Source organism: Ambystoma mexicanum, chromosome 3q (assembly GCF_040938575.1).
Source record: "Ambystoma mexicanum isolate Mex_15411 chromosome 3q, UKY_AmexF1_1, whole genome shotgun sequence".
NCBI classification, from domain to species: domain Eukaryota; kingdom Metazoa; phylum Chordata; class Amphibia; order Caudata; family Ambystomatidae; genus Ambystoma; species Ambystoma mexicanum.
Window position 1 is genome coordinate 142,586,398 of NC_090926.1, and position 26,306 is coordinate 142,612,703.

Genomic DNA, 26,306 nt, shown 5'->3' on the forward strand with positions numbered 1-26,306 from the left:
TGTAAGTCTACCTTGGACTATGTGTTTGTTGACCACACTTTATTTCAGCGGTGTACTGAATTTACGCCCCTAAAGAACTCTTGGAGTGACCATTCCATTCTAAGAGCTGTATTCGGAGTGTCTATCTTTGATACTCTTAGAAGGGGCCCTACCAATCTCAAATTCAACCCAGCGGGTAATCGGGTGTGCTGGACAGACTCAAATATCTCTAAATTGAATGTGATCCTTGGAAAGGTGATGAATTAATCCACTTTTGAATGGAAACTAAAGGTCTTTAATGTTTCCCACTTTGATTCCTCTCTGGCTGCAATTGTCGCTGAGGTTCCCTCTATCAAAGTCAACCAGAAGACATTTGGGAGCACCCATGTACACTGCTTTGATGATGATCTGGCTACAAAAAAAATAGGAAATGAGAAGTACTCTGAGGAGGATAAATACATCTGAAGGGGGGAGTGAAAGTAGTTTTAGGGCAGCCAGACTGGTTAAACAACGCTACAGGAACTACTATAAATATGTAGGGGCTAATCTCCTCCAGAGGGATGCCAAAGTCATGTTGTCTACTGTTATTAAGAGGGACGGGGCATCCTTCTGGGCTCTGGTTAATGGGCTGGACATTAAGTCTGTTACTACCGAATTGAACCCTGTTGCTGAACCCGTTTGGGTTGAGTACTTTGAGATTAGCTGATTGGCTGTTAAATCTATGGATTTCTCTATTGATCAACCGTATGATGGGTCAAGTCTGAACATAATTTTTGATGCAGAGGACAAAAGATTGCGGGCTGTGGACCCTAATGGCCTTACTAATAATACCTTAAAGGCAGACCCGGCCACTTGGGCAAACGCTCTTACAATTTTATTCTGATGTGAGGTGCACTCTTGAAATTATTCCTGAATCTTGGCTCATAAAACACTTTGTGCCTATATACAAGAGAGGGGCAAAATGTGACCCAAGAAATGATAGACCCCTTTCCTTGCTGGATATTGACAGTAAGGTATTCGCCTCTCTGTTGAAACATCTGGAAGAATGGGCAGTTTCTGCGGGCCGTCTCAGTAAATTCCAGACCGACTTCTAAAAGGGACACTCTACGAATATCAATGGATGTGTCTTGAGGACTCTGGAGGATGTGGCATGGGGAGACAAGACTGTTTGTACCTATGTGGCTTCAATTGACCTCTCGGCTGCCTTTGATCATGTCGATCATAACAGATTATGGTGGAAGTTGGACGCTTGGGGGCTGCCGTGTGGCATACTGAAGCTGATCACGAAGCTGCATGAGAACACAGGTATTCGGGTGTGGCTGAGTCATGCTGGGTACTTGTCCCAACGTATTTCAATAAGTTTGGGACTGAGGCAGGGGGGCGTCTTTGCCCCCTGCCTTTTCAACCTATATGTCTCGGATATTCAGGACTGCCTCCTGCCAGCTTCAATCGTCGCCCCGAGAGTGGGGTGTGAGATGGTCATTTGGTTGACATATGCCAACGACTTTCTCCTCTTCGACAACTCAAAGGTCGGTTTGCAGAGGCTGCTGAGGGCATTTGAGACCTATGCCAATAATAACCATTTGCTAATTAATACCAACAAAACAAAGATCTTGAGGCTGGCGAGGGGACAGAGACGAACCAAGGTTGGTTGGTCTTTGGCAGGTGCGAGGATAGAATGTATATGAAGTGTCACGTATATGGGTTTTTTGGTTAACGCCCAACCTGCGAAAGAAAAACTCTGCACCCACCTGGTTCAAAAGGCAAATTGTTTGGGAAACCAAATTATGAGGTTTGACAGGAAGTTTGGTACATTGTCGATCAGACTGGCAATTTCGTTTTGGAAAGATAGTTCCTAAGTTAATCCACGGTGTTGAACTATGGAACGAGGCAATGTACCGAACTCTCGACTGTGTAGAGGCAACTATCTGGAGATGTATTCTCGATCTCCCTAAATCTGTTCCGTTGCTGAAAATTTGGTATGAACTGGGGTTACTCTCCTTGCGCGTAATAGTTAACTGGAGAATGTTATCCTTGTTTAGGAGCATTATGGGTGCACAGGCAGAATCACTGTATGGCCTAATAAAAAACTCTATGGATTTGGGTGTACGCCCTGCAGGGAACCCCAGTTACCTTAAACAATTGAGAACCTGCTGTGTAAATATGTTGAGCGCCGTGAACCTGGTGCCCGAAGACCTGCTTTCAACTGCTGATCAGATCAAGAAAGCATTGTTTGATCTGGACTGGGCTGGCACTGTTGACACTCTTCATGCTTACACCTCTATGGCACATTTACAAGAAGATCACTCAGCCACTGTTCCGTCAATCATACACATTGTTCTTTTGGTGTCTTGGGGAATGATTTCTGATTGCCCCAAAGATACAGTATATTTAATGTGTTCATGAATAGTTGTTGTACAAAATAAATTTATGTATTGTGATAAGTAGTGTGCAAGTCTATTGGTTATCCAGCCTCCCTAATCACGGTTCATGTGTTTTGATTTATTATTGCAATTTTGCCTGAAGAACCGATTGATTTACAGGCACCCTTATTTACGATTACATTTACAAGAAGAACATAAAAAAGGGGGTGCTTACCTCATTATTTAAATCTGTTCTCCAGTCATGACTATAGGATCCCCATGTTAAAGTTCCGGCTTAACATGTTGCCAACCAAGGAGACCCTTTTGAGGAGAGGGCAGATTACACTGACTGATGCACTTTGCAGCTTTTGTAAGCTGGAGCCGGAATGTATGAAGCACCTGCTTCTCTATTGCCCTGCCCTAACAATACAGAGAATGGCGTTTCTGAATAATGTATTGACTAAAATTAAATGGTTGAATCAGGGGTGTTGCTAGATCTGGAAAATATCTGGGCTATGCTCATTTTGGGACTGTCGGGACTAGGGGCTAGCTAGCCTTTTTGGTTGTAACCCCTGAGCTTCTATCCGTGGCTACAACCAAAAGATCTGGGGCTATAGCCCCCTCCGTCATCCCCCCTAGCAATGCCTCTGAGTTGAATGATGACGTGCTCTAGAGGCACTGCATACGTTTTCTGGATAGATCTGATGGACTATCCATGGCCGGATTTTTAAAGTCTTCCAACCTGAACCAAACTATGTACAGTGGTTTCCTTATTAAAGTGCTTTTCGTTTTTTTTTTCTTTTTTCTTTTTAAAGATGGACTGACTGTACGAAGAATAGGTTTTCTTCCACTTTTTTAATTACTATGAAATGTGTAATATGTTTGTATGTATTGATTGAATTGTGTAGATTTTCCATTTTGCTTTACTATCTTACTGTGGAAAATTGTAAAGGTTATTTTTTTTAACCATGAACAATAGAAAAGTAAAAAAATAAATAAAAAAACATGTCCTAAGGATAGTGCCCAATCACGTGCTAGCTCTCTGTCCAATAACAGAGAAGAAATATCCATGTGTGTATCAGTCTGGGCAGTCCAGGACTGGAATGCCAGGCAATACTCTGCTGACCAGGTGTACCAACAGCAACCTCTTTTTATCCTTTTTCAATAGATGAAGTCTCACATTTTAGGCCAACACTGAATATGTGCACCCCATGAAAAAGGTCACCACCCTTACACATCCAGTCCCTCGATTTGATGCTGGGGTCAGATGTAGGATTTGGATTGCACCCAATTATAATTCAAAACAAGCGCAGCATTATGAGTGCTTGTTTACTCTTTCCGTGTACAGGCACATGTTTCTGGTGCTGTGATAGCCTCAACAATGATATGTTTGTCTACCAAGACCTACTGTGCTTTCACTTGCAGCTCACAGCCCTCCAAAACACCAAATACATATATCGCACCATATGCCCTTTCAGAGGCCAAGGCAGCCCATCCCCCAATAATTATCTTTAAACCCAGATATCAGCTACAATTTAGCACATACGTCCTGTGATTGTGGACCCTGCCTACGCAGACATATGTATATATATGGCATATGAGCAGAGAGACTTAGGGCCTTTGCACTGTTGAAAGGTGACTTTTTTTCCCTCCCGACCCAAACCCTGATTCATGGAACGGTGCATAGTGTATTTATGCAGTGATAAGTCATCACAAAGTCAATTTTTGCAGTACAAATTGACTTTGCAGGGACTTTGCACTGCAAAATACAATATGCACCGCTCCATGAATCAGGGTTTGTGTCGGCAGTGCAAAGTCACTTTTCAGCAGTGAAAGTCACTTTGCACGTCTAATATCTAACATCTGGCCCTTGGGCCTAATTCATGGAATTTTTTGCAGTGCAAAGTTACTTTGCACGGAAAAAGACACTTTGCACAGTTCCATGAATAAGGGTGTGTGTCGACAGTGCAAAGTCACTTTTCAGCAGTGCAAAGTCACGTATGCACTGTGCAAAAAAAATTCCATGAATCGAGTGCAACTCCCTGGGCATATGCTGTCAATAGCGAGACATGTGAGGGCAACAGGGAGTACAAGGGCCGATGAGAGCAGATAAGCAAATTGTTTAAGGACCTGGGCATGTAAAGGGCAATAACTGCCATATGATGGCAAATACCTGGCCTATCGTGTGACTACCTGTGCCTATCATGGAAGCCCCTGATATATCTTGCGTGTACCTGGGCACGGTATAAGTTTTAAGTATGCGAGTGTAATGGCCAATTGACAAGAATAGGAGCAATTGGGCATATGATGGCAATGCGTGGTAGTGAGAGTACCTCAAACAGATGTCATTATTGCAATATGTGGCATAGTATGCCAGAGAAGTGCCTGGCCATGTGATGGGACTAGCCAAATATATCGTGCCATTATTACGTGAACAACAATGTGTCTCTTTTTACCAGTGCCGTGACCAGACTCTTTTAACAGATGTGGCCCAACTGTTCACTGACTGATCCAGGGGTGACATGAAGTATGAGAGCACACACACATAATGATCATAGTTTAGGATAATGGGGTGACGCCTGGAGTAGCCAATCAGATTCCAGGGGTAGCATGTGCCACCCCAAGCCACTCCCTGGACACGCCCCTGCTGTTTTACAAAACTCCAACTGCACATACATGCATTCACACAACCCCACAGACACAGATCACACAACCATAAACCCATGCAAACATCGCCATACTAAAACCCGCCCCAAACCCCACATCCGTGCTCAATTCAACAAATGTGTGCAATTTAAACTATACAGCGCAAACAGTCCGACCTACTGGATTTGTCAATGTTTTTGTTTTGTAGCTGTGCCAGGAATCGCCTCGGGAAGCTCTGTGAATGCGAACAGGCTGAGCACCTGGACAGGGACCTGGACGCTGGCTGTAGGGTGGAAGGGTCCCAGCTGTGCAGCGGCAAGGGAAGGTGTGAGTGTGGCAAGTGTGTGTGCAACATCAACGTGCGCGGAGAGCACTGCGAGTGCGACGACACCAGCTGCGAGCGACACGACGGACTGCTGTGCGGAGGTAAGGAGAACACAAACCGGTCATGCTCTTCTCAATGGAGCCAATCAGGGCCTCCTCAACAGCAATGTATATTGAGTATGACTTGCAGAGCACGCCCTCGCCCTGTGTAATATTAAGCATCCTCATGCAACCTGCGTAGGCTCGATTTACAGCAGAGTGTGAAACATCTCCTAATATCATGTGTGGCCATGAAAGAGAAAAGAGCGAAACATTTCTCTCGTTTTGTTCCTAATGTTAAATGTTAAATGTTAAAGGTATTTATATTGCGCACCGTCACCAATGGAGTTGGTCCCCAGGCGCTCTGGTGGATCTGTAAAAAAAAAGAAGAGGGTGGGGTTGGGTTAGTCGAGAGAAGAGGGAGTGAGAGAGGTGGTGTGCTGTTGGCGGCTTCAGTTCGCTATAGGCTGTGCGCTGAGCTCAGTGGCGTAACACAAGATGTGGGGGCCCCCCTGTGAGCCATGCTGAGGGGGCCCTCCAACTAAGCAACAAATCAAGGGTCGCGCCACACTCTGGGCCGGCCTAGATTATCACACTTGCACAATACGTACAAACGTGCTGCTGAACGGATATGCCGCACACTGCACTAGGAGAAAGATATAAATATGTATTTTAATATAACATACAGCACACTGTATGAGAAAAATTGGCTAAACAGCCAGAGTGTTTGCAATTGTTTTGTAGGGTAACACCAATCCAATAGATGCAAGTCATCAACAGTGCAGGAACATTAATTATTTGCTATTAAAAATTCCATGCCACAATGACATGTCCAACGGGCTGCACAATGTAGACCAGTGTAGACATGTAATAACAATATAGTAAAGTTTGCCATATCTAGACTGGTTGCACCAAAATGGCAGTCGAAGCAAGCAATAACACTCATCAAAAATAGAACACACATTCAAGCCTGTGTCTCTGTGGCCTCGAACAAGACGGCCAAACTCTTTAAAATCTGCAAAGAACTGGTCAATCCTGTTGCAGTCTTTACGTCTCCTGTTCCCTCCCAGGCCCTCTGTATGGCTCTGTCATCTCACTTCTATGCTAAAACTCAGGACATCCTGTCCTCGATCTCCTCTTCCTCTCCCTCTTCCTCGCTTGGCCCCCGTTTGGCCATCTCTACCTCTCTTCCTCCTTTCTCCTCTTTCTCTCTGACAACACCTGACGAGGTTTCTAGACAAGTCCAATCTATGAAAGTGTCATCCAAACAGGTGCTCTCCTGCTCCCCCAGAACCATCAAGAACCATATTGACACCCTCGCTCCAGCCTTGACCGATTTCTGTAATCACTCTTTCCCCTCTCCCGTTAAGCACTCCCTTATGCACCCACTCCTCAAGAAGCTTTCTGCCGATCCTGCCTGCCCAGCAAACTATCGCCCAATCTCCATCACCCCTTTCCTGGGCAAAATGTTGGAAAAGCTGGCAATCTCCCAGTTTACTCTCCACACGGAATCTGTTGGTTGTCTCCATGACCATCATTCTGGCTTCAGAGCTGCCAGAGACACGAAAATTGCTGTCCTGAACACCTGTGATTCCAGCATTGATTCCAGCACCTCTAACCTTGATTTCAGCATTCCTTCTGTCCTCATCCTCCTTGATCTTTCCTGTGCTTTCGACAAGGTCAACCATGCCATCCTGATCAATCGACTCCATGAGAACCTGGGTATCACGGATCAGGCCCTTGAGTGGCTGACCTCCTTGCTCTTGGACTGCCCTTCCCAGGTCCAACCTGGTCCCTTTCACCCCGCTCCATCCTCTCACTCTGGTTTTTCAACCTTTAGGTGGCCCCTTTGACCTACCTGATCTCTACAATCTCCTCTAACTTTCAGTGTTATGCGGATGACACTCCGCTTTTCTTCAGGCTCCCCTCATGCTCCTCTCATCTCTCGCTCATTCCCGACTGTCTATCCACGATTCAGGATTGGTGTGCATCCAACGATCTCTGTAAAATGGAGATCCTTCTCATTTGGACTCCTGCCCCTGCTTTCCCTCTCTAACTCTGGCTGCCCGCATTGGGCCCTCTTCCTTCACCTTCCTGTGAGGCAAACAACACTGGTGTCATCTTTGACTCCACTCTCTTTCTCTCCTCACATCTCAGACGTCGCCAAGAAGTCCCACTACCAGCTGCTCCTCCTCAAAGGGATTCTTCCCTTTCTCACTTTCCCCCAGAAGCTCACTGTCTGCAGAGCCCTGGTTCTCTCTAGGCTGGATTACTGCAACAGCCTCTTTCTCAATCTGCCTTCCTCTACTATCCAGCCCCTGCAACTAATCCAGAACAGGTCTGCAAGACTTATCCTTGGCCTCAAGCACGGGGATCGTATCTCTCCAGCCCTGAAATCTTTCCACTGGCTCCCAGTTGCTGCAAGTATCAAGTTCAAGACCCTTTGCATTGTCCACAAGGCTTTCTGGGCCCGGGTCCTGCACTACATCCAATGCTCTCTTCCAAAATATCTTCCTTCTCAAGCTCCGTCTTGTCCCCCTCCCCCTCTGACCTCCCTCGTACCCTATGGTGCCCTCTGTCTCCCCTATCTCTTCAAACTGTTTCTCCTCACTAAGTCTGGTAGGAAAAAGTTTAAAAAGGACATCCTGGTCTCCAACCCAGGCCTCCCTATTGCTGACACCTACATCAGTGCCTCCTCCAAGGAAACTCTCACCGACATCCTCTTTGTCGTTCCTTCACCTGATCTATGGACCCCCATATGGTCTCTGTGCTCTCTCCTTTCTCCTCCTCTCCCATTAATGGTGGCACCCGTTGGGACGCCCTCCTGACCTCCTTCCTATCCTCTAAGGTCATCATTAATGTCTACTCTAATGGGACCGTCTTGGTCCAAGGTCCTCGGGCCAACCTTCATCTCTTTGATAGACGCTTTCCACGCCTTATCAACTTCCTTTCTTCTCCTGCTGTCCCCTCACCCCTTTCCTCGGCTACCTTGCCTTCTTCCTCCCTCTCTGCCCCCTCTCCGGCGCTCTCTACACTTCCGCAGGGCATACCTCTGACCTGTACCCCTCCCCGGAAGTCTTTCGAGGGGGGCAACCTTCTCCACATTGCCACTCTGAACTCCCGCTCGGCTGTCAAACATTCCTCTGACATCTGCCGCATTCTTGAAGAACTTGACCTAGATGTCCTCAGCCTCACTGAGACATGGTTTACGGCCAGCTTTGTCACCAGCTTTGACACACTCCTACCTGATAGCTACAAGATCCTCTCTGCGCCCAGGCCCAACCGCTCTGGTGGTGGCGTAGCCCTTATCTTCCCTGAGTGGATTCCTCCCTCTGTCATTCCTACGCAGGCCTACTCCTCTTTTGAATGCCTCGTCTGCAGGCTTTCTCTCTCGCCAAGCCATTCCCTTACTGTGGCTACTATCTATCGGCCACCTGGTCAGATCTCTCCCTTCCTCTCTGAGTGGGCTGACCTCTCCTCCTCACTCCTGGCCTCAACCACTCAACTACTCCTTCTTGGAGACTTCAACATCCACCTGGATGCTTCCTGTCCCCCCTCTGAACTCTTTCGTGACCTCTGCGATTCTCTCTCACTCACCATTCTCCCCTCTGGCCCGACTCATTCTGCAGGGCACACTCTCGATGTTCTGATCTCTTCAGACCTTCCCCTCTCTGTCCCTCTCTCCACGCCTCTCTCCTGGAGTGATCACTTTCTCCTCTCCTCCCACCTCACCTTCCCCACCCCTCAGGCAAAGCCACCTTCATCACTGCCACTCTCCTTCTCGGTCATCCGACCCATGAAGCGCGTGTCAGTTGAGGCTTTCGCCACCACCTTCTGACCCCCCCCCCTTCGGCTGACTCCCACCCTGACACAGCCCTCTCCACTCTCCACTCTGCTATATCTAATACTCTTGATATCCTTGCCCCTGTCATGAGAATCCGCCTGAAGCCCAAAGCTAAATGTAACTCCTGGTATGACTCGGATCTCGTCACCCTAAAACGCAAGTGCAGGGTGGCTGAGAGGAAATGGCGTGCTTCGTGTTCATCCTTTGACAAACTGGCCTGCCGCCTGCTCCAAAGGCAATACCGGCTCTCCGTTCTCACCAAGAAGAGAGCCCTTATCCAAGCCTGTATCTCTGCGGCATCTAACAATTCAGCTGAACTCTTTAAAATATGCAAGGAACAGGCCAACCCTGCTGCAGTCTCTACCTCGCCTGTCCCCTCCCAGGTCCTCTGCACGGCACTGGCCTCTCACTTCATTTCAAAAACTCAGGACATCCTGTCCTCTCTCTCATCATGTCACCTCCCTCCCTCTATTCCCTGTGCTTCCTCTGGCCCTTCTGCAGCCACCGCTCCCTCCTTCTCTGCCTTTCCCCTTTTTTCTGCTGACGAGGTATCCAGACAAGTCCGATCTATGAAAGTCTCGTCAAAACAGGTTCATCCCAGTTCCTCCAAAACTATCAAGGACCACATTGACTCCCTGGCTCCTGCCCTGGCCGACTTCTGCAATCACTCCTTCACCTCTGGAGTCTTCCCCTCCCCCCTTAAGCACTCCCTTGTGCACCCTCTTCTTAAGAAATCCTCTTCTGACCCCTCCTGCCCAGCTAACTATCGCCCAATCTCTATCACTCCCTTCCTGGGCAAGCTCCTGGAGAAACTGGCCATCTCCCAGCTTAATCTCCATGCTGAATCTGTTGGTAGTCTTCATGACCATCAGTCTGGCTTCAGAGCTGCCAGACGCACGGAAACTGCTCTCCTGAACATCCGTGAAGACTTGCTCTCCAACCTTGACTCCAACACTCCGTGTGTTCTCATTTTGCTCGATCTCTCTTCTGCCTTTGATACTGTCAACCATGCCATCCTGCTCAACCATCTCCGTGATAACCTGGGTATCACTGGTCAGGCCCTGGCGTGGCTGACCTCTTTCCTCTCCAATCGACCCTCCCAGGTCCAACTGGGGTCCTTCCTCTCTGACATCTTTTTCTCTACCTGTGGTGTCCCCCAGGGATCTAACCTCTCTCCCTGGCTGTGCAACCAGTATCTGGCACTCCTTGCCCACTGTATCGCAGCTCTCTGCCCCAACTTTCAGTGCTATGCGGATGATACCCAGCTCATTTTCAGGCTACCCTCAGCCTCCTCCTCTCTTTCCCTCATCTCTGACTATCTGTCTGCTATCCAGGAATGGTGTGCCGCCAATGACCTCTGCCTTAATGCCAGCAAGACTGAGATTCTACTCATCGGCACACCCACTACCTCCTTCCCTGCAGCTCTCTGGCCGGCCTCTCTTGGCCCTCTTCCTGCTCCTACCTGCAAGGCAAAAAACCTCGGGGTCATCTTCGACTCCACACTCTCCTTCTCTCCTCACATTTCTGATGTCTCTAAGAAGTCACACTACCAGCTGCACCTCCTCAGAGGTATTCTTCCTTTCCTCTCCTTCCCCCAGAAGCTCACTGTCTCCAGAGCCCTGGTTCTCTCTAAGCTGGACTACTGTAACAGCCTCTATCTAAATCTTCCTGCCTCTACTCTCCGCCCTCTGAAACTCATCCAGAACAGGACTGCGAGACTTGTCCTTTGCCTCAAGCCCAGGGACCGTATCTCTCCAGGACTGAAATCTCTACACTGGCTCCCAGTGGCTGCGAGGATCAAGTTCAAAACCCTCTGCATTGTACACAAGGCCTTCTGCGGCCTGGGGCCAAAATACCTTCAACTCTCTCTTCCTAGATATCTTCCTTATCGAGCTCTTCGCTCATCCGCCTCCAACTCCCTCAGGGTCAGCCGCTTCTCCAAGCAACGATTTGGGGGTAGATCTCTCTCCGCGGCAGGGGCCTCCCTCTGGAACAGCCTTCCTGCCTCCCTGAAACTTGAGGAGAACCATCTCCGGTTCCGGAAGCACCTCAAAACCTTCCTCTTTGCTTCTGCTTTCTCTCCCCTGCTAAATTCCTGACTGAAATTGCACTGAATCTGCAACTGGGCCACTCTCACCGATCTCGGTCCCTGGCCCTGCCGATCTCCCCCTGCACTGCCTCCCTGGCAACCCCTGCACTGCGGGACTGTCTCTGTATCCCTACAGCCCCCTTCCCAGCACTTATTCTGCACTTACCTTGCACTTGCCACCAGCTGGCCCTTATTTATCTTGTTATTCACTACCCTGTACGGCACTTTCCCCTCTTCCCTTTCCCCTTGCACTTTTCCCTTCCCCTCCACCCATGCACTTGCGCAATCTGAATGACACCAGGCCTAGTAGGATCGTTGTCTGTCTTCCCTTTTTTTCCCCCCTCCCTGCCTCGTCGCGCCTTGAAACACTTGTGTATAGGCGCGTTACAAATACCATATCATATCATATCATATCATTATACACAAGTACTGTCTCATACACACTGGGACGAGGAAGAATAGGGCTAGGAGTAATGAAGATTACCAATAAGTAATCCAGGCATTAAATACAAGTATTGGCGCAACACCATTGAGTTGACTGGGTTTCAGCACTCCCCCCACTCCCCCTGAAATGTTGGGCTATGTTGACTAGAACTGGCTGACCTTCAGAGCAGTTGCCAGACAGAAAAGGACACATATGTCAAACAGCACATGGGCTTCTCTGTTAACAAGAACCCGCAAATTACTAACATAAAGCAATTCACTGTTAGTACCTGCATTCAAATGCCATTTTTTTAGGCAATTGAGATTGTGATGTGGGTTTAATACTTGCATGCCAGGGGAGTGATTGGAAGGGTAGAGAGGGAACAGGAGACCACTCATTCTCACAGCAGTCCATACGTGGGTGCTTTAAACCTTAAAGGAGAGAGTTAACTGCTTGTAACATTGAAGCTGCACTAGAATAGTCTAATAAAAAATGCATAAAGAAATTAGATGACCCAAACAAATAAGTTTGCCCCTCCTCCACCGCCCATGAAGTTGGCACCCCTCCCAACATTTGAAGGGTTAGCCCCTGAAATGTAGGTTTTGTTGCGCCTCTGAACGCAAGCACACACACCATTCACCATATACAGACACGCACACCCAGCCATCCATACATTTAAGTGTGAATTCTTTCACCATACTGGCACACCGAGGTAGCCATCCATACATTTAAGTGTGCACCCTTTCACCATACAGGCACACCCAGGCAGCCACCCATACATTTAAGTGTGCACCCTTTCACCATACAGGCACACCCAAGCAGCCACCCATACATTTAAGTGTGCACCCTTTCACCATACAGGCACACCAAGGCAGCCACCCATATATTAAAGTGTGCACCCTTTCACCATACACTCGCACAGGCAGCCACCCATAAATTTACGTGTGCACCCTTTCACCATACAGGCACACCCAGGCAGCCACCCATATATTAAAGTGTGCACCCTTTCAACATACACTCACACATGCACACATCATGGGGTTGAGGGGAGCCGTAACACTTAAAAAAAGAAATTGGGCTTCATTACAACTATGCCGGACTGTAAACAACGGTACTGGTAAGCTTACCGGTACCGTTGTTTCCGGGCCGGCATATTACAGCTCTGTGGGCGGTTGCCGTCCTGCCCGGCAGGTCAGACCTGCCGGGCAGAACGGCACCCACCCGCATAGTTTTCACGGAAGCACTGGCACCGTTATTAACGGTGCCGGTGCTTCTGTGGTCCCCATTCCCATAGAGTCCGATAGGACTTTATGGTAATGGGGACTTACCATTTGCCGGAGCCTGACTTCCCAGACCGCCGGGGGTTGTAATCCCCCGGTGTTACTGGGAAGTCGGGCGCCGGTAAATCATTACGGGTCCGGCGGCAACCTGCAGGTAGCAATGGCACGGTTGCCGCCACACCCGCAATGAGGCCTATCGTTTCTTTTTGAAGTCACTCTGACTTCATAAAGAAATTATTTCTGTTACAGAAATAATTTCTTTATAAATGCAGAGTGAATTCAAAAAGAAAAAACAAATATTTTTTTTTTGCAAAAAAAATATATTTTTTTTCTACAAGTGGGGGCCCCTCCAGGACACGTGCTGGCGGGGCCCCCTGTTACGCCAGTGGCTCAGCTTTGGTGTAAGTCTTGGATAGGGCGAGAACACGTGTGGTGTTGGTGCTGTTTGTGTTGTTGGTTTGGTGCTGATGCGGAGTGGTAGAGTGCGTGCGGTTTGCTGGGCCATAGTTGGTTGTGTGAATTTTCTGGTGAGTTAGGTATGCAGAGATTTGAAGGTAGGGTTAGTGGGTTGTTGACTGGTTGGACAGAGATGGATTTTTGAAAAGACTGTCAGCGGGAGGGAAACTTTTTTATCATTGGAAGTAATAAGAATGTTGAAGGAACTTGAACCCATCATTCTTCAATTGTTTTTTAATAGTTTGGGCAAGGTCAATTGGCATCGATGAGTATGGGATGAACTTAGTGATGAGGAAGTGCCACCTCTCCAGTTCAGGATGCATTGATTGCTTATTCCCTTGAGGTGTGTTTATTCCCTTGAGGTGTGTTTAAATGTTTTATTTTACTTTATGTTTCCCTTCTCACCTCTCTCTCTTCTTTTTTTTCTTCTTCTTTTTTTATTTCTTTTCTATTATATGTACTTGTATATGTATTTTTAAACGTATTGTATTTTATGTAACCATGCATTTTCAATTATGCATTGTGAAAAGTCTCTTGTTGACTAAACACAAAAAATAAAATAAAATGAAGCATCCATTTCACTTAACTGATTGACAGTTCCAGTCAGCCTGCTGCACGCGCCTTTGACAACCATGACTGTACACACATATTTCCAATAAACAGTGTTTACTCTCCACCAATTATTGCTATCCGAAGCAAAACAGTTTCACGTGTCAGAGCACTTCCAATTTCTTGTCAATCCACATTTTCCCAATCTCTTTTTCTCACACGCAACCCCACACTATGTGACAGCGTGGCACTTCACCATAGCAAATCATAACATAACTTGCTTAACATGTCAAACACTGCACTGGCAGCAGGCCGACAACAATGATGAGGCAGAGAAATAACTAAAAAATGAAAATCTTATGTCGATGAGCGGTTTCAAGGAGTTATAGAACTGGAAAATATGTTGGTGTAACCACCAAGCTTCCAAACAATGATTTAAATCAAGTGATACCCTCTCAATGTAGCAGTTACTGCAGGCACCACAATCTGAGCCAGACCACACTCACAATATTGTAGGCATCCTGCATAGAAAAGGATATAGGTGCACAGCAAAACCTTAGAGCGGTGACAGCAGGAAGAGGAAATGCATACCCACCAGCAAAGCAAGGGTAAACCCTGGTTTAACGATGCCATCATCTTCATTAGACAACAGAAACGTGCTGCGGAGCGGGATTGCCATAAAAACCCATCCAACCTCACTTTAGCCACTTATAAGACCCTTGTTAAACAATACAAGGAAGCTATCATAAAAGCAGAATCCAGAGTGCTAAATCCAGTTCTAAGGAATTGTTTTCCATCTTGAGTGAGTTCAAGAGTTAACCTTCCCATGCCTCTCTTCCCGTAAAAGATTATTTTTGGTGCCAGGCTATTCATGATGTTTCATCAATAAGGTCACCATGCATCAAACTAACACTCTACAGGTTAGGGAGCTGTGTTCACCTCAGGAGATAGCAGCTGTAGCTCATAAAGTAGTGGTTTCTCCTCAGCCTGAACCTTTTGTATTCAAATTCACTCCTTGCACTGAATCATTTGTGTCAGAAACTATTGCGGCTATGAAGCCTACCTCTTGCCACAGTGATGCCTGTCCTGCGAGTTTGTTCATAAAATGCAGAGAAACTTTAAGCCTGTGGGTCACCAAGTTCATTAATAAATCTTTCCTTGAAGGTAGTGTCCCTCTCTTCTTAAAAGAGGCTTGGGTAACTCCCCTCTTAAAAAAGGAATCATTGGATCCCTTTATTCCATACAATTATTGGCCTATTACAAGTGTGCGGTTTTTGTTGAAGGTTCTGGACAAGGTAGCACATTTGCAACTCCAGAACTATGTTGAGGCTCATAACATCCTGCTTCCTTGCCAATCTGGGTTCAGCAAAGGCGTTGGCACTGACACAGCCATGCTGGACCTTAAGGCCAATTTGCTCCAGAATATGAACCAAGGGTTTCTATGAGCTCTGATGCTTTTAGATTTATCTTCAGCATTTGATCTCGTAGATCATGATTTATTAGCCGAACGACTTCAGTCAGTTGTGGGCTGTTCGCCTAAAGCTTCTCTTTGGATCTCTTCTTTTCTGGGCCCGAGTACTTCAAGAGTAAGCGTAGGCGACTTCTCTTCTGCTCCCTCCTTTATCATCTGTGGGGTCCCACAGGGGTCGTGCATCTCTCTGATACTGTTCAATATCTACATGATTCCCTTTCTGCTCCTGTTACTTAGCCTGGGTGTGCTAGTGGCAAATTATGCTGATGACACTCAAGTCATCATCAAACTTTCAGGCTCATATCTTGCGGACTCAGAAACATTGAATACTATCTATAGGACCATCCATGTGTGGATGGCCGTAAATTCTCTGGTCTTAAAAGCAAGCAAAACTGAGCTCCTCATTGTTGCCCCTAGCCAAAAGTTGAGATTCCTTTCAGCAGAGTATGCACATTTCTAATTATGGACACACCCATTGTATTGAAACAAAAAGTAAAAACTCTTGGTGTGATCTTGGATGCCGAACTTTCCATTTGTCAACATGTGGCCTCTGTTATATCCTCCTGTGGTCTGATAAATAAAGTGCTACATAATATACAACCTTTTCTTACACAAGAGAACTTGGCGATTTTAGGCTTAGTTCTTATAAACACTAGTCTTGATTACTGCAAAGCTTGCTTAGCGGATGCGCTAATTTGGCTATAGCTGGGCTTCAGGTGGTGCAGTACGGGCTGTTACAGGTCTGGCCAGACCTTCTCATGTCACTGCTGCCAGAAGGGGCCTACACTGGTTACCAGTGAAACATCGCAACACCCACAAAGTTTTAACATTAATGTGTGGTGAATGCTGCCCCTCAATATCTCAAAGCGCGCATCCAACCATATGTCCCGAGTCGTTCACTCAGATCACAACAGCATCGTAGATTGATCCAATCTAAGTTCAAGCTGGTGAAGACAGGTGGGCGTAGTTTTAATGCCCAAGGTCCCTGTGCATGGAAGGCATTACAAACCTTATCAGAATGGTCGATACATCCACAAAGTTCAAGAAGGCGCTAAAAACCTTCCTGTTTAACATTTCACCTGATTAGTACCTCATTTCTTCTCTGGTGTTGCCTTCCTGACTTCTGAGCTTTGTCCTCGGTCTTCTTAGCACATTGTTTTGTACTTTTTGTTCTGATCGTTTGTCTTTTTCTGTTGTTTGCATACCCTGAGGCCTGCTTAGCTGCAGCATCTTTCTTTTGAAAGTTAAAAACAGAGTATAAAAAGACGGGTGATTTCTGGGAATGTGCTGCAACAGGTTCTTAACCCTATCCCTGTGCCATCACTTTAGACCTAAAATACTTGCTTCAGTTTCATGTCCATTAACTGAGAACAAAAGGGACCGAAAAGGAGCAAAACTCAATTAAAACCAAATGAATTCCGGTAACAAAATCTAATTTGTGGAAATACCCATGGGAGAAACAGGGTAAGGTATGAGTGATCAGGAGTGATAAAGTGAAGTTCAACGATGGGTATGGCGGAAATTCCCCCCACCACCGAAGGAAGATGGTGCACATTTAAAATAATCAAATTTGGTTTGAAATGTTAGGCCAGCGTTCATTTGTGAACACATTACATTGACCCTTTTCCTCAGCCTCCACACCAAATAAACCTAGACTGAGAGAAGGAAGGTGGTTTGGTTTGTCTTCTTGTTAGTGTTTCATGAAGTACTTTGCATCAGAGGTGGTTGGGCTTGCGCGAGGGGGGTATTGAAAGGTGATAGGTCAGAATAAATCTAGAGTGAGAGAAGGCAGGTGGTTTGGTTCATCTTCTTGTGAGTGTTTCAGGGAGTACATTCTGTCAAAGGTGGTTGGGCTTGCTGGAGGAGAGGTATTGAAGGGTAATAGGTCATAATAAACCTAGAGTGAGAGAAGGCAGGTGGTCCGGTTCATCTTCTTGTGAGTGTTTCAGGGAGTACTTTCTGTCAAAGGTGGTTGGGCTTGCTGGAGTAGAGGTATTGAAGGGTAATAGGTCATAATAAACCTGCTGTAGGAGAAGTATTGAAAGGTGATAGGTCATAATAAATCTAGAGTTGGAGAAGGCAGGTGGTTCGGTTTGTCTTCTTGTTAGTGTTTCATGGGGCCGCATTACGAGGTTGGCGGATTGGGTATACCGGCACCGGTAATGGTGCTGGTGCCAGTAAACCCATTCTGCCCTATTACGAGGTTCCCTTGCGGGACCCGCACAGAACGTCTGGTCAGACCAGACGTCCTTTGTGGGTCCCGCAAAGGGACCAAGGAGCTAATAACGGGCCCGTTATTAGCTCCATCCCCATTGAGCCCTATGGGGGCTCGAAAGGGAATGGGGAATGGTTTTGTGAATGAGCTATTACCGGGTCCTCCATGGTTGGAATGACCCGGTAATTCCTCATTCACAGACCCCGGACCCGGACACGATTTTGGAGGCAGCCATGGTGCTAATAGCACCATGGCTACCTCCAAACTCGTAATGAGGCCCATGGAGTACTTTCCATCAGAGGTGGTTGAGCTTGCTGGGGGAGAGGTATTGAAAGGTGATAGGTCAGAATAAATCTAGAGTGAGAGAAGGCAGGTGGTTCGGTTCATCTTCTTGTGAGTGTTTCAGGGAGTACTTTCTGTCAAAGGTGGTTGGGCTTGCTGGAGGAGAGGTATTGAAGGGTAATAGGTCATAATAAACCTAGAGTGAGAGAAGGCAGGTGGTTCGGTTCATCTTCTTGTGAGTGTTTCAGGGAGTACTTTCTGTCAGAGGTGGTTGGGCTTGCTGGAGGAGAGGTATTGAAGGGTAATAGGTCATAATAAACCTAGAGTGAGAGAAAGCACGTGGTTTGGTTTGTCTTCTTGTTAGTGTTTAATGTAGTACTTTCTGTCAGAGGTGGTTGGGCTTGCTGGAGGAGAGGTATTGAAGGGTAATAGGTCATAATAAACCTAGAGTGAGAGAAAGCACGTGGTTTGGTTTGTCTTCTTGTTAGTGTTTAATGTAGTACTTTCTGTCAGAGGTGGTTGGGCTTGCTGGAGGAGAGGTATTGACGGCTGATAGGTCATAATAAACCTAGAGTGAGAGAAAGCACGTGGTTTGGTTTGTCTTCCTGTTAGTGTTTAATGTAGTACTTTCTGTCAGAGGTGGTTGGGCTTGCAGGAGGAGGGGTATTGAAGGGTAATAGGTCATAATAAACCTAGAGTGAGAGAAGGCAGGTGGTTTGGTTTGTCTTCCTGTTAGTGTTTAATGTAGTACTTTCTGTCAGAGGTGGTTGGGCTTGCAGGAGGAGGGGTATTGAAGGGTAATAGGTCATAATAAACCTAGAGTGAGAGAAAGCACGTGGTTTGGTTTGTCTTCCTGTTAGTGTTTAAGTTGGACTTTCTGTCAGAGGTGGTTGGGCTGGCAGGAGGAGGGGTATTGAAGGGTAATAGGTCATAATAAACCTAGAGTGAGAGAAAGCACGTGGTTTGGTTTGTCTTCCTGTTAGTGTTTAATGTAGTACTTTCTGTCAGAGGTGGTTGGGCTTGCAGGAGGAGGGGTATTGAAGGGTAATAGGTCATAATAAACCTAGAGTGAGAGAAAGCACGTGGTTTGGTTTGTCTTCCTGTTAGTGTTTAATGTAGTACTTTCTGTCAGAGGTGGTTGGGCTTGCAGGAGGAGGGGTATTGAAGGGTAATAGGTCATAATAAACCTAGAGTGAGAGAAAGCACGTGGTTTGGTTTGTCATTCTGTTAGTGTTTAATGTAGTACTTTCTGTCAGAGGTGGTTGGGCTTGCTGGAGGAGAGGTATTGACGGCTGATAGGTCATCGTTCACTAGTGTGAGCAGTTCATGCTCATTTGTTACATCCAGTGTCCTTTCTTCCAAGCTAATGGAATCAGGAAATCTGGATGAGGGGGGCCATAGACGATGTATGCCTCCTTTATAAGATAATATGTTTTTGAGACAGATATGGCCAAAATTGCACCAGTCCTGGGATGGGTTGTGGGAGTTGTGGCTACAAAATGTGCAGGTAACTGCTTGAGAGAACAGAAATGTGCAATGTTAGAATTACCTGCATTTGAATCGACAGCAAGAGGGAGGTAAGTCACTCTTGGTGTCGATTGTAATCAGCTTTCGTGTAGCCTTTTCATATTCATGACTTCCTTAAATTTTTCCGGTGACCCACTCATTAAGAAATATTCCGTCCTCTAATAGACCTCCATCCGTACTCATGATACTAATCCTTTTGCAAAATGTCTCCCAGCGAATATTTCTTGAGGCCTAAAATCCACTTAGATTAGAGTGTCTTCTATATATATAATGTTGATTACAAAATAAAATTAAAATACAAAATTAAAGCTGAATTGGCGTGGGAGCGTGATTTTTCTTTCGACATTCCTATAGATTGTTGAAAGAACATTTGGAATAGGTTCTTTAACACAAGTGTCACTGCGAACATAATGCAGTCCATATTTTTCATGTCTAGAGCACTTTTCACTCCACAGCATATCTGTTGATTCCCAGCACAACAGCCAGATTGAGACCTGTTGGTCCTGTAATAATACCGGTGTGTATTTTCAACACATTGGGGCCTCATTACGACCCTGGCGGTACGGGGTAAACGGCGCCGTAAAAGGTGCCGGCGCCATTTACCCCGTACCGCCTCATTACGAGGTCCCCTGGTCAAACCAGGCGTGCTTATGGGTCCCGCGAGGGGAAGAGGGAGCAAACTTGTAATGGCCCGTTGTTTGCTCCCTCTCCCATTGCCATTCAGCCCTATTGGGGCTGAAATGGGAATGGGGAAAGACCGGTTCCGGGTCCTTGGAGGGAGGAATTACCGGGCCTTCTGAACTCAGAATGGCCGGTAATTCCTCATTCTGAGGACCCGGACCCGGACGCCAATAGCGGCATGGCTACCACCAAGGTCGTATGAGGCCCATGATCTTTGAGTGTTACTTTGTTTCATCTTTTCAGTCTCAGATTTGGGTTATCTTTCAAAAACTCTTCTAGTTTCAAGCTCCCCTTCTGTTAGAGAATGATTCAATTCATTATCTGGGTTATTTCCGATGGAAGCCATATTTACTCTCCTAAATCGCTAAATCTTTTTATTGTACTTGCATTTCAAATGATTACTAAACACTTGAAAACATCTGATCATTAATGAATGGTGGAAATGATTGTGCTCTTTATCCGGGTTTTTGGCTCAGTGGACTAATGCATCCACCTTTGGGGCCTGTGTTTGACCTCATGGTCACAGGTTCACACACCAGCAGGTCCACACAGCCCTTCATCCTTCTGCAGTTGATAACATGACTACCACTAAGATGGGTAGCAATAAGCATCTGTTGTCTGTCAATAGAGCCAAGATGCCCCTCTGGGGGTGAATGTGCGCTCTACAAATACATGTGTTATGTTTCCATGTGTAGAATCAAACTATGTATTGCCACACGTTCTCAACAGTCACACACATTTGGATTGACATGGGCTATCTTTATTGAATTTCTAGACCATAATCCACCTATTGCTGATATTCAGTGTTTCGATCCCAATTCTGATGTACCCTCCATGGATTTATTTTATGATATTTTATCTTTTTCCCCTCCCCCGCTCCTCGTGTATCTGTGTTTTATATGTCATTTCTCTCTTGTGTTTATTCTATGTCATATCATTGACGTCCAAATGGTTAATTAATTGTTTTGTTATTATATCAAATGCTGTTATCATCGTGATTATATATCACCTTGCATTATCAGATTTATTATTATACTACTGTTATTTTATTAATGAAACAAATGAATATAAAGTATTATACTTAAGAATTACCTGTTTTTTCGATTAATTCATCTGTCTTTTAAAACGTTAGACTGTTAGTTTTGTGCAAAGTTAATGTCAGTTTCAGGTTTGTGAAGTTTCCTGTAAATAGAGGTTTGAAAAGTTGAAAGGCCTTTCCTGCTGGCAGATATTCAGCAGAATGAAAGTGTCAGTTTTCAGGACTAAGTGTTTGAAGGTGGAAGCAGCCTGTTTAAAATAGAAAGCAGGAATTGCTTTCAGAGTCCTTCAAATACAAATATCTAATAGCAAATATGATGTGCATTTCCCAGGTACAGTTTTGCTACCAAAACATAACTGCAACACTTCCCAACTAATATGCAACTTCAGTGTAATGCATGACTGCATCATGCATGCTCGAAACGGGACTGACAACGTGCCAGCCCTACAAGCCTTTCAGAAGTTATTACGAGCCAACCATGAACTCTATTGTAAACTTACAGAGCTCAGTTGTACCTGCAGAAGCAACATCGGTGGGGTGAAACACGGCATCACTCATCCTTGAAATGTAAGCTCCTTGGGCTTTCCGGAAGTGGATGCCTGCCATAACATCCCCACATTTTCATATTATAAACCTTTGATTCTCACGTTTCCAAAATGATACAAAGCAGGCCCAGGCAAGCCTGATATGCCACAGATTCTAGGTGACTCGTATGAAGTCTCACAATTAGCATGTTCAGCTAAGCCTATTGTATCAACTTTAGGCTGAACAGCTGTCGTTTTTTTCCCCGGATCCAAACCAGGTTACCTATTGATCACTGCAGCAGGTGGAACTTATTGCAAGCTATTACTGTCTCAATAAGCCCCTTGACGGCAGGCCAATACCGCCCCACGTAATGTCCCCGGGGCCCATAGTTAACGAGGACCCAGGGGCATAAGCGCATTGAAACGGAACAGAAAAAAATAAAGTCAAATAAAATGGCCACCAGGAAAGAGAAAACGTAGTCTGTTTTCCCTTTACATGGCAGCCATTAGGAGCGGACACGCTGGGAACAGAAGTGTTCCCAGCGCCTTCGCTCCCGAAAAATGAAGGTAAGTGGGGGCGGGGAGGGGATAGTTTTCAGGGGAGAGGGGATAGTTTGCAGGGGCAGGGGGTGGATGAAAAAAAAACATATCCGAGTCCCCGGCGGGGGACGAAGGGGGACATAGGCAGCCTCCAGCCTTGGGGAGGCTTGGAGCGGGGATTGCCCCGTTTTGAGCCTCCTCATTGGCTAAGTGGCTGCCACGCCCCCCGCCGGGAACAAAAGCAGGCACGTACGTGCGTGCGATGGATTCCTTGCTGGGTAATGCCCTGGCGAGGGCCAATCAGAATGCTTGTTACATTCAGATTGACCCTCGCCGTGTACTAATGCAGAGTGTATTGACTTATCTGCTTATTGCTACTGGCATCCCGGGATGCTTTTCTGGGACACTAATCGTTTTTTTTTTTTGTTACTTGAGAAACAGTGTGGTTACCGTTCACCAAAGATGTTCAAGCACATCTCCCAGACAAAGGGACATTAAAGGTAATCAAAGAATATCAAGACATGCAGCGCAATACATATTTATTTTCACCACTCTTTCACCAATCCTTCCAACAGGTTGCAGAGAAATTTCATATCACATAGCGCCCTTTTGCTTTTCATAAGTGCAATCTGATCCGTCTATCACTTTTGGTGAAGTCACTGGATTATAGCCTATCGTTTATATTCTAAGTCCGCTAACGAAATTAGATAGCAATTCATAACTAATATTGGGTCTCTATCAGGATTGACAAGAAAAGTAACAATTGCTTGTTAAATGGTACAGTTTACTAGGAGTTATGCTTCAAGGAGCTTAAATACATCTAAACTAGGGAATTAATTGATCTTTAATAAATGTTCAAAACTCTACATTTAATTCAATTTCAGCTGTGCCTCAGTAATCGCCTGCAGCTTCCAGGGTTATGTTCTCGTGGTCCACCTTATCAGACTCAGGAGTATACTAAATAACTATTGAAGGCCTGATTCAATGTGTGTATCTCTGTCATATACACATTTAGGGCTTTACCCTGTACTAACTTTATTATATCACTCCTTTTCTGCAAATTTTCCTCTTACAAATGAAACTAACAATTTGCCTATTTTGTTGCACTTTGATTTAACCTTTAGCATCATTGAGCTTGCTGCCTGCCTACTTTCTTTTGTTAGATTAACATTTGTTTTGTTGATTTATGAAGGATAAATTGTTTCTTATGTTCTACCCGTGAGAGTGACATATACATAGCAATCCTATCAGCCTACTCTGCCATCTCACAATCACATTTTTCTACTGTTTTGGCCCGAGTTTAGATAGCCACATCCTTCGGAGATGCTGGTTGTCATTTCACCACTAGGTGGCTATCTCTTCATTAAATTCTAGTTGGACCACCTGCATGCCTTCACCACAAAAACGCAGACACTGGGCCTGATTCACAGAAAAGTGTGCATTACTCCTGCAACGTTCACATGCGGAAAACAACTGAGCGCATCCCTGCGTGCATACGATTTTTTGCGTGCTCCCCATATTCATGGAATTCAAGGAGACTAACCCTGTGCGCAAGTAGCGGCCGGAATGCCTACAGCACGCCCCCACGCATAGCAATTCCATCTGCATATACAGACCTTTGCAAATTCCTCGTCTGCAAAGTAATGTACCCGGCGATGCTGCATGCAACCCTGCAAACCAAGGCAGCACCCGGATGACACTGAGTGAGCTTCCTCGTAACTATGTACATCGCCCCGTCAATATACCTGCCATGTTTCGTAACTGTAGTCAGTCCCCCGTAAATATGCGTGCAAACCCCTGTAAACCGTGTCTGCACCCTGCTACACTGCTTACGCACACCCCCAACTTCAATCGGACCGGACCTTGCACAGTGATGCCTATGTGAGGCATGGAGATTGCAAGCTTTGCGTGCTGAATTTCCCGACGTAATGCTGCACGGTCACATCCATGTATACGCTTGGTTTTGCGTAGCTGTGGGTGTGCTATTTCATCGGTCGGCCCGTCCCCCAACAACGGCCACCATTTCCCTTGTTCTTCCTCATCCTGCATATTCCGCCCCCTATTGAGATCACTATGGTGGCCCAACCCACACTCTGCGTGGAGTCTCGTGCAAGGCGCTCGAATGCACGCAGAGATGTGCTGAACTAATGCGAAGTCCCTGTAGTGTCTGGAAAAGTCCTGCAAAGTTGAATCCATAAATCGACATAGGGGGTTTTGCAGGCAGAATGACACGCAAAGCCCCTATTCACCCCGCAAAAAATTGTATGAATCAGCCCTGTCGTGAACAAGAGAGGAACGTGGCTTAGATGTCCTTTAAAGTAAAAGAGCATTCAACTGTAACTACTTTGAAGTTAAATCGACGGCACTCAGTGATCATGAAATGTTAGTTATCACTTTGAGTGTCGATAGATGCGATTTGGTCGGGATGGTACATCCAGCGTTGGTGGTGAATCCGGGTTGTTCCCGTATTTCGAAATTCAAAGGAAATGGGAAACCCCTGAGAAGGAAATTGCACTGTGCTTTGGTGGAAGGTGAGGTAGGGTGGTTGGAAGACCTCCAAAATCTAAAACTCTTCCAGGAGTTTTTGTGGTCATTGGATGCACCTGCTCATGTTACAGCTCCCAGCAGGAGCCTTCAAATCCATGACTTTGATGAGGCTACCAGTATTCGTAAAAGGGCAATGAGGAAGGAGATTCGATCTCTTGAGAAACCTCCATTCTACCCCATGTGTTACATTCAACATCGTAAAGCCATCACTAACTCCTATAAAGGGTGGTCTCAGGCACAGAGATTCTTACGTCTCCAAAGGGACAGCAAGGCGATGCTTAGATGTCTGGGATGCCAATTCTGATAGGGTAAGTGCATAGAATATAGTGAGGGGAGGAGGGAGAGAGAGAAAAGACGGGGAGAGGAAGAGAAGACTGAGAAGCAGTAAGTGTGGTGAAAGAAAGGAAGAAGAAAAGCCGGCAAAATACAGTGTTATAGAGCACATGAGCAAGTGGAGAGAGCACATCAAGTTGCAAAGGTCAGTACTGAACACATAATGTTGCAAGAGATCAGCAAGTGCAAGCCAGGATTCAAGTCGTAGATGGGCACAACATGACTCATGGTCACCATGATTATGTGATGCTTAAGGAAGTCCAGCATGAGAACGACGAGATTCGAGATGGGTGAACCAACATGAGTCCAAAAGTCAAACGAAAGCCTCAGCCACAAGGCAGTGATGGTGTCACCATAATGTGTCAATACATACTCCCACAATGGGCTGCGAGGGATTGTTGATGCAGGGGGGGATAGCAGGAGAGGGCTGCCTTGAGGGGTGGGGAGCAGCAAGATGAAGACTTTAAGCATACAGGCATCACATGCATACAACAGGGGGGACAGTGAAATACAAGAGGCAGACAGTGTTACACAACTTGCACAACTTACTGTGCCACGGTGCACCTGTCCTCACCCCAGCACCAGGGAAGTTGACGCTGGCGTTGCCTGATGATGGTGGGTATGGCCTGTGGGGACAGAGGGAGTTAACAAATGTTGGTGCACGTGTCTGAGCTGGGTTTCTCCTGGTCCGAACAGGAATTGACCATTTCTTTGTCTGCCCTACGCTTCGGACGCCCCTGTGAGAGACACCCTTGATCTAAGAGTTAAGAGCAGGAATGAAAAAGCAGGGCTGAGAAGGTGGGTGGTGCTTAGGCCAGATGACCTAGATTCACTTGCACCTGCTCCCCATCTGCAAAGGAAAAGAGGCTGGAGGGCTCCTTAAGTAGGGAAACGAGTGGCAACCAGGTAGGCACCAGCCAGGCGGGGCTTGCTAAGTGGGGAAAAAGAGCAGCAACCACGAAGGCACCAGGTGGGCAGGGCACATCTCTCTTGGCCCATTCCGACAGGTAGGGGAGAAAGGCAGGGGTGCAGATTGGCCCCCTGTTTTATCAACCTGTACCTGTCACATGTTGGCTGACCATTATCTCAAAGTGCTCTGGCCAGCCCCAAGATTGAGTCTAGGAACATATCTTGGCTGGCATACGCAGACGATG

General features: G+C 46.3%; 1 protein-coding gene across 2 annotated transcripts in view; it reads left to right on the forward strand.

The window, feature by feature from the left end:
- The window catches only part of ITGB7 (integrin subunit beta 7), a 683,045-nt gene that overhangs the window by 577,203 nt on the left and 79,536 nt on the right, over positions 1-26,306 (forward strand). For both annotated transcript variants that reach the window (XM_069653334.1, XM_069653333.1), the window contains exon 12: positions 5,197-5,414. In XM_069653334.1, the coding sequence (XP_069509435.1) occupies positions 5,197-5,414 (218 nt within the window). The remainder of the gene's footprint in view (positions 1-5,196; positions 5,415-26,306) is intronic.